Consider the following 8660-nt stretch of genomic DNA (forward strand, 5'->3'; position numbering starts at 1 on the left):
CAACTTTTCTTTGCCTTTTTTTTTAAGATTGTTTTCTTTCAACCTCTACTCTGGAAAAAAATTTAAACTCTTTTGCTTGGCATCCTAGGACCTCATTCCCCTTTCTCATCTATTTCTTTTAAAGCCAACTCAAATGCCATATCCTCCATGAAGCCTTCCCTGATCTCCCACTCAGACCTCAAAATGCTTTTCAGGCTTTGTTTCTAACATTTTAAATGTACTTGCAACATAGTATTGTATAATATAGTTCTCTATTTCTGTGTGGCCCTGGGGTCAGAAAGACTTAAGCTCAATTTTGCCCCAGATACTTCCTAGCTAGGTGACCTTGGGCAAGTCACTTAATGTGTCTGCCTCAATTTTCTCATCTGTAAAGGGAGGTATTATAATAATAGCACCTCCCTCCCAGGGCTGTTGTGAAGATGAGATAATATTTGTAAAGCGCTTTGCTAAAAATCTTAGAGCATGATATAAATGTTCACTATGATTATCTTCCACTGCCTTTCAGGGCACTTACACACAGTGGGTATTGTTAAATAAATGAATCAATGAATCAATACTACTATGGACAAGGTACTACGGAGGATAAAAATAAGTGTTTCTGAACCAACATGATAAGACCTTTATTTTCTCTCCTCCCACCAAAGCTGATGATATTCTTTCCTTCCCTGAATCTCTTCTACCCTTACCATATATTATAGTTATTTATATAAATGTCATATGTTGCCTTCCTAACCCTCCCTAGACTGTAAGTCTGTAAGTGTAGACTATAAGCCAATGCAAACAGGCGTGGCATATTATCTAATCTTTGAATCTCCTTAGTCCTTAGCATATGGTAAGTCAACCAACAAACATCTATTAAGTGTCTACTGTGTGCAAGACGCTATAGTGCACGCAAAACACATTCACTGAGGTAAGATTGTTCCTGCTATCAAGAAACTTGCAATCTCCTTAAGGAGGTGGGAACTGTATACACAGAAAGATGACTAGTATTGTGAGGCAATATATATGTGGCATGGACAGTAAGTGCTATATTAAGTTTTTCCAAAAGGTATTGGCCCTTGATCCTGTCCTTAGAAACTGAGTGTGATTTAGGCATATAGAGAATAGTAATGGTGTTCTGGATGAGAAGGATTACATTGACAAAGAGATTTGGATAGCTGGGTTGGGACAGGTGAGTAGCAGAATCATTCTACTGGTGTGAAGGGTGGTGGTAAGGCTAAGACAGTGGAGGACCTTAAATATTAGGTACGAAGTATGAATTTTAACTGTCACAATAAGGAGCCAGACATTTCTAAGAAAGAGGAGAAGCAGGATAAAGGAAATATTTTAGAAAACTTATTCTGGCCAAGGTATGGAGTTGCTTTTTAGCAACTTTTCAGGGTGTGGAGGATAAACATTATGGCATAAAGGAAAAAGCACAGGATTCTGATCTGGTTTTGAATCTTATCTGTTCAATCTCTGGCAAGCCTCTTTATCTCTCTCAGCCTCAGTTCTTTTATTTGTAAAATGAGAGGGCTGTACTATCTAAATGCAAAATTCTTTTCCAGCACAATCAACAAGCATTCATTAACTACAAAATCTATGAAACCTCTTAAGAATACAGTCTAGAAAGGTGGTCCTCAAAGTATCACTAGGGTAAGGAAACAACCTCTAACTGCTTCCTTTCTTCTCCACAAGTGTAAATACTCACCAAGTAGCCTCTTTATTCTTTTGGGAACAAAACAAAAGAAAAGGCTTTTCTCTACAGGGGTCCTATTTATTTTGTAAATGACAAATGACACGAAAGTACTTCCTGAAACTTTTGCTGAGACGGCTCAGGATTTTGAAGTCCTGCTTGGCCCATTGAGACATACTGCTTCTCAAAGGCCCTAAAGTAAAGCATATAAAGAGCACTGGTCACAAGATCTGGATGTTAACACCATTAAACTAACTGTATTAACTTGAGCAAGTCCCTAAAACTCCCTGGGTCTCATTTTTTCCCTTTGTATATCCTATCCCTAAGACGAGGTGGAGGAATATGATTTTTAAGGGCCTTTCTAGTTCTAACATTTTATTAGTTCTAAAAACAAATGCCATCAGTATTTTTATTCATCTAAATCCATTTTTAACATGAATAGTAGGGAATGTGTAACCATTCTATATAAAGTCTCTTTTTCTCCTTCATTAGGTCCAATTCCTGTAAACACTGCAATGCCCACACAAGTTACAGTGAAAGGTCTCAGTGAGAGACCTTTCATAATTTAAAAAGTTTGACCTGGTATTCAGCCACGTTTTGTTGGTTTTGAGTAACTTTATACTACTTTAGAAAAAAAAAAAGACACACAGTGACCTTTTGTCCCAGCAGGAGTTATCCTGTTCCTACTCTCCAGAGGGTCTTACTGGCTGCAAATATGCCAGGAGGAAGTCTAAAGGAATTACAGATGTGTGCATGTTCACAGCTCAGCCAGTAGAACTTATTTCCCTCTGTCCTTCATTCTCCATGATACCATACTATTAATTCTGAGGAAGGCAAACTTCTGTGCCTTCACCTGAAGGGAACCACTGTCCTCCTTGACTCACACAAGAACCTTATTAAAAGGAACCAGGTCCCCACCCCCCCACCCAATCACATTTCCTGTTTAGCAATATGTTAATAACAAGAAAAGCTACTAAAACCAAAAGGTTATTTCAAGCCTAGATTACAACAAGAACTGAGCTTCTAAACATTCATCCCAGCTCAGCCTGCCCCCTTAAAATAGAAAAGGAATCCGGGACTCCCATTATCTGCTAGAAGGGAAGGGGAAATAGAGGGGAAAAGATTAGGAGAAAAGAGGAGAAGAAAGAGGGGGAGGAAAGTGACAGCACAAGGGGGCTGCTCAGTAACACCTCTGGAGTTGGGGGTGGGGGATAGGTGAGGCAAAAGTGAATTTAGAATCCTTGGGTTTCCCAGGCTAAGGGAATGGGCACGTCCATTCACTGCTCCCATTATAAAGGACAAGAGGTGAGTTATGCTTTTCCAGGCTCAGGAATATGTGTGCATGGGAGAAAGGAAAATCACTGCTATATCTCAACAGCTCTGGGTCATGGGGTGTGGAGAGTAGGGAGGGTTCTCCCTATTTGTGAGAAGCTTGGTGAGAATTTGTGTTGGAAACCTTCTTAGAGACAGGCCTGGGTTGGTCGCGGGAAGAGACGATTCTGGGGGTATCTCCTTTATTAATGACAGAACTTCAGAGATGAAGGAAGTATTATGGGGGGGCAGGCCTCAGCTAAGCAGGGCAGGACCTTCTCTATTGGGGGGGAGGGCTGTAACTAGACAGATCTATATGTTCTGCGGGAGTGGACATATAGGGTACCAAACCCCTTTGCAGGGAGAGTTGAACATTCTCCTCTTGATGTGGGGGTTAACTACAGTCTCCTTTGTTGGTGGGTTTGACAAAGTCCTTTACGGGGTAGGGGTTGCTGGGTCGGTAGACATACTCCTCTAACAGAAGAGCATTCCTGGGAGGGGTGGACTTCCTCCTCTACTGGGGGTTCAGATGACTGTTTGGGGTACTCCTTTCTATTGGGGGTCGGTCTCCTCTGTTGGGTAGGGTGGTCATACTTCTCTGCGGAGGCCATGGGCAGCCTTCTCTGTTTGGAGCAGAACAGATCCCTCTGTCTAGGGCTAGGAAACACCTCTATTGTGCGGCTCGGGGCTCCCTTTCTCCCCAAGGCCAGGACAGGTTAGAGCTCCGCTCTCCGGCGGATCCCGATGATCCGGGGCTAGCGGGCAGATCCCGACACTCCGGAGTCTGCGGCGCGATCCAGCCAGGGGCCGGGGCTAGGGCGGGGGCCGGCTGGGTCGGGCAGAGCTGGGCTACTGGACAGTAGGGGCGGAGGCAGCGGCAGCTGCAGCCGCTGCTCGATCCGCTTCGGCCTCACTCACCGCACATCTTGTAGGGTCCGGCTCTGCCTCGTCTAGTCCTGTGTCTCGTGCAGGCGGCTGTCCTGGTGGTGCGTCCACTGTTAGACTATCAGATCTGCTCGGCTCGGCTCGATTCTGCTCGACTCGACTCTGCTCTGCTCAGCTCAGCTCAGCTCAGCTCAGCTCAGCTCAGCTCTACTCGGCGCCTCTGGCTCTCCCTCTCCCTCCTTGCGCTAGTTCGACTCCCTCACAACGTCCCGCGCCCGCCCCGAAGCACGCCTCTTATGTGCAGCGGGGCCAGCCAGTGGAGTTGGGGAGGGGGGTGGTATGGGAGGTGGATTGGGGAGTGAAGGCTCTGAGCAGCGGCTGCACCTCCTTTTCCGGCTCCTCATTGGCTGCAGGTTGTCTTGGGAACCGTGGAAGGGTGGGAGGGAAGATCCCCAGAGGAAGAAGTGGGGGGGGTAATGAAGGATAGAAGAATAAGAAGGGTAAGAGAGTCAGTAACTGAAAATGAGGAAAAGAGAGAGAATAGAGGGAGTTGTACAGGAGGGGAGGGGAGAGGAGAAAAGGGGAGGAGTGAGCAAAGGAGGGGAGATGGAGGAAAACGAAAGAGGGGGAAAAGGGAAGAAAAGGAGGAAGAGAGAGGGAGCGGGAACTCTGAGCCTAGTGGGTGGCGTCAGCAGTGGCGGCGCTGCGTGGTATAGTGGACAGCAGATGGCCGGACGGCTGTGTGGGGGCGGTGTGGGTGGGGGGCGGAGGGCGGTGTCAGGAAGTGGGACCCAGGAAAGCATTTATGAAGTGTCTGGGAATTAGGTGCAAGCCATATTGGGGGGGTGGGAAGCTGGGAACAGCTCCCAGGGCACCTTTGGAAAGCTAGCCCACCCAAGGGGAGCCCTGAGCTGGCTTGAGGAGGCATCTCCACTTACCTGCTGTTCAAGTAGGGGGAACGGGGCTGCATGGGGCGGGGGGAAGGGGTACCTTGACAGCCTGCAGTTACCTTCCCTCGCACCATCGCTATGGGGTCTTTTTATGATTTTGTCATAAATACACCTGTTTAATATATTTCTCTGGGGTTTCGAAAGTGCACTATATACATATCCAATCTTGGGGGGGGACCCCCCCTCACCCCGGGAAAATATTCCTTGGCTTCTGGCTGTAGCAGCTCACAGGGCGTTATCTATCGCACCCCTCGCCAGCCCCCGCACATGACTCAGTGCAAAGGCCAGTAATAAAGCAAGGAACTTCCTTCAGCCCTTCCCTCTACCGCCTGTACTCCAGACTAGGCTGGGCTAAAGAAAGGAAGATTTGTTTACTATGGCTATCTTTCTCTAACTCCACCTCCCCCTTTCTAGTTGTCCCCTTCATATACGGAACATCAGGGCTATAAGGGCCTTTAGAAGTCATCTGGTCAGACCTACTCAATTTACAGAGGAGGAAACAAGGCCAAAACAGATGAAGGGACAAGGTCAAAGACTGAATTAGTGAAAGAACCTAGGGCTCGGGACTCCCAATGCACAGTTTTCCATTGTATGTATATCACATTTGTTCTACATTTGTTCTTTGGTTATTTCAAAAGGACTGAATGGAACATTTTTGATCAGGTTGAGTGTTTTCTGGTGCCTGGGATTATTGCGCTCACCGTCTCCCTAGGGTGCTGTCCTGGGAGTGGTTCTGAAATTCTATGGTTATCTAACCTATGTGAGGCACTAGTGCTAAGAGAATATTTCCATACAGATCAATCAATGCCTTCAACTATCATGTCTACCAATTCAATTATATTCAATAAACTTTTATTAAGCACTAAGACTAGGGTACAGTTTGGGCCCTAAAGAAATTTACGTTCCACTGGGGGACATTCAACAAGGAAATGAGTACAAAGTTATTTCAGGAGGGTGGGGAGAGCAATTTGGAGAGAAGCAGGATTAAGAAAGGCTTTCTGTAGGAAGTGACACTTAGGCTGAGTTTGAAGAAAGCTATTAAGTGTAAAAGGCAGAGATAAGGAGGGAATTCATTTCAGGCCTGGGACATAGCCTGTGCAAAGTCATGAAGAAGGGAGATGATGGCATGTCATGTTTTGGGAACGGCTAATAGTCCAGTTTGGCTGTAACACAAAATTCATGAAGTACAGTGATATGAAATAAGTCTGAAAAGTTAGGTGGGAGCCAGATTATGTAGGGCTTTATCTACCAGGCTGAGGAATTTATGGTTTTGCCTAGATGATAGGGAGCCATTGAAGGTATCATACCCAAAGTCCCGACCCTTCTCCTGAGCTTCAGACTTATTTTTCCAATCCTTTGCTAGAATTGGGGATATCTAACTGGTGAGCAGATCCCAAGCCATTTCCCCTTCTTCTAAAACTGTCTTTCCATCCAGCTTTCCTAATCTTTGTTACAAGAAGAGGGCCTCTGGGGAGAAGAGGAGAAAGTGACATATTTAGAAATGAAGTAATGTAATCATTAAAGATATAAGTAATTTTTTTAAAATTTGGAATTTTTTCCAAGGAGGGTTCCCAAGAATTTGTGTTGAATTTGTGGCATATACACAGGGGTCAGTTGGTACTGCATAAGTATGGGACCTCCTTTCCTTGGGGAAAGGAGGTTCATGTTTTCAGGGCTGAGGTCTCTTGTGACCCCCTCAAAAAACCAACCCCTGAATGCTGAAGCTACAGGTGCCATCAGTCTCTGCCAAACCCCAACAAATAGTGACATCCTGAGAAGCATAATTTTCTAGCTATGGTATGTGCGAATTCAGCAGTATTGGAGTTTTAGCTCATCTTATTACAGCTGTCAGAATTCCACCTCTCCTCTCTGGAGGCTGGTCTCTACGGTGCTATTCAAATGAACCTTGCTGGTGAGTCGGGCCCTGAGAGGCCTTGACTGTAGCTGCTCACTCTTTTAGCCTTGTCGGTCTGGGGAGGAGCACTCCAAGGAGGCTGTGTCTGAAGAGAGGACATCTGATTTACAGAATGGGATTTCCCAGGGCCATGCTTGTCAGCAGACAGATTATGTGCCGCAGTGGGTATCTATGGAGATAGGCGCTGGAGGACAAGTCAAATCAACAAGCATTTATTAAACATTTACTATATGCCAGGCACTGTGCTAAGCACTGAGAATACAAATGCAAGAGAAAAGAAAGACAGTCCTTTGCCCTCAAGGAGCTTATAGTCTAAAGGGAGAAGACAATGCATAAAAGGGGGTCGAAAAATTAGCTTAGAGGGAGGCACCGATGTTGGGGCCTGGTGGCAAAGTTCTGAGAATGAGTAATGGCTTCTCTGAGCCCTCCCTCAAAATGGAGATTCCAGGAAAAGCTCACTGAGGGGAGAAGGCCAAAAGGTTGGAGGGAGAAGGCAGCTGAAGCATGGTGGCCATAGGTTTAGAGCTGGAGGGGATATTAAGAGGCCATCTAGTCTAACCCCATCTTTTTACAGATGAGGAAACTGAGGCACAGAGAAATGAAGTGATTTACCCAAGGACACACAGGTATTAAGTGACAAAGCTAGAATATGAACTTAGATCTTCTAATTCTAAACCCAATACTCATTCCAACTGCACTTTTATTTGTCTCTTTGCTATTTCTTCTGACTGCTTTCTCTCCAGGGGCACAAAGCCTAAGCCCTAGGCAGCCTCACTGGCTATCAGTTTACCCTGGTAGTTCTCCTTTGGAAGACAGGAAAGGGTCTGAGGAGCATAGAGGATGGTATTTTCAGGAGAGGTAGGAGGCATGACAGTTCAATGTTTGGAGGCCTCAGTTTTTAGGTAATATACTTCTGGTTCTTAATTCTAGCAACTGGACTCAAAGACAAAGCAAATCCAATTCCCACAGACACAAGAATGCCAGCCACTGCCTGCTGTTACCGGACTGGCAGAAGAGTCACAAAGAAAGAAAGGGGAAATCCTGTTTCAGTTGTAAGATCATTCGGTGCCAGAAAATTGTTATTAAGAATAATTTCCCTCAGGGCCTAATGTAGGCCAGATACTTCTCAATGGGAGATCCAGAACCTTTTCCAGAAATGGATCTGAAGTAGTTTTCCCAGCCACTTGGGGGTTTTCATGAACATAAGCTCAATATGAGCCAGCAGCAAGATGCAGCTGCTAAAAAGGTTCATGGACTATTAGGTGCTCACACTAACTGTATAGAGAAGAGGGAGGTGAATCTTGATGGGCCTCTCTGCATCAATCAGAACTGGGAGTATTGTGTCCAGTTTTTAGACACCATATTTTAAGGAGAGCACTTAAAACTAGAAAACCAGGGGATGTTTATCCTAGAGAAGAGAAGACTAAGGGGGCTATGAACCCTGTCTTCTAATGATTGAAGGGCCTCAAGTGGAAGAGGGATTAGATTTAGTCTTCTTGGTCCTAGAGGACCGAGTTAGGAGCAATGTGGGGGAGGGGGAAGGAATAAGGGAGGTACATTTTTAGCTCAACATAAGGAAGAGCTTTCAAACAATTAGAAAGGCCCCAAAATGGAATGGATTGTCGGGGAGATTAGAAACCCCTCCCCCCTCCCCAGTGGAAGTGTTCAAGCAGCTACTGGATGACTACCTGTCAAGGCTGTAGTAGAGGGAATTATAATACTGGGAGGGGGTTTGAACCAGATGATCTCTAATGTTCTTCCACAAAAAAGAGCTTTTGTGATTCTGAAAACAAAGTAGGTAGCAGGGTTCAGAAACTGCAGGGATGGGGTTAAAGGAGGCTGGGGAACAGTGGAGCAGAGAGAGACAGATGAAGGGCAGAAGCAGTTCCTCCATCCACTTGATCTTTTCAGCTCCTTTTTATGT

At 45.5% G+C, this 8660-nt stretch overlaps 1 protein-coding gene across 1 annotated transcript in view; it reads right to left on the reverse strand.

Annotated features, from left to right (window-relative positions):
* GFPT2 (glutamine--fructose-6-phosphate transaminase 2) overlaps positions 1-4548 on the reverse strand; it is a 62050-nt gene extending 57502 nt beyond the window's left edge. The window contains exon 1 of the mRNA XM_020998831.2: positions 3905-4548. Coding sequence (XP_020854490.1) covers positions 3905-3911 — 7 coding nt within the window. The 5' untranslated portion in view covers positions 3912-4548. The remainder of the gene's footprint in view (positions 1-3904) is intronic.
* Between the last annotated feature and the right edge of the window lie 4112 nt (positions 4549-8660).

The sequence above is a fragment of the Phascolarctos cinereus genome, unplaced genomic scaffold (assembly GCF_003287225.1).
Source record: "Phascolarctos cinereus isolate Bilbo 61053 unplaced genomic scaffold, phaCin_HiC Scaffold_2;HRSCAF=192, whole genome shotgun sequence".
Lineage (NCBI taxonomy): Eukaryota > Metazoa > Chordata > Mammalia > Diprotodontia > Phascolarctidae > Phascolarctos > Phascolarctos cinereus.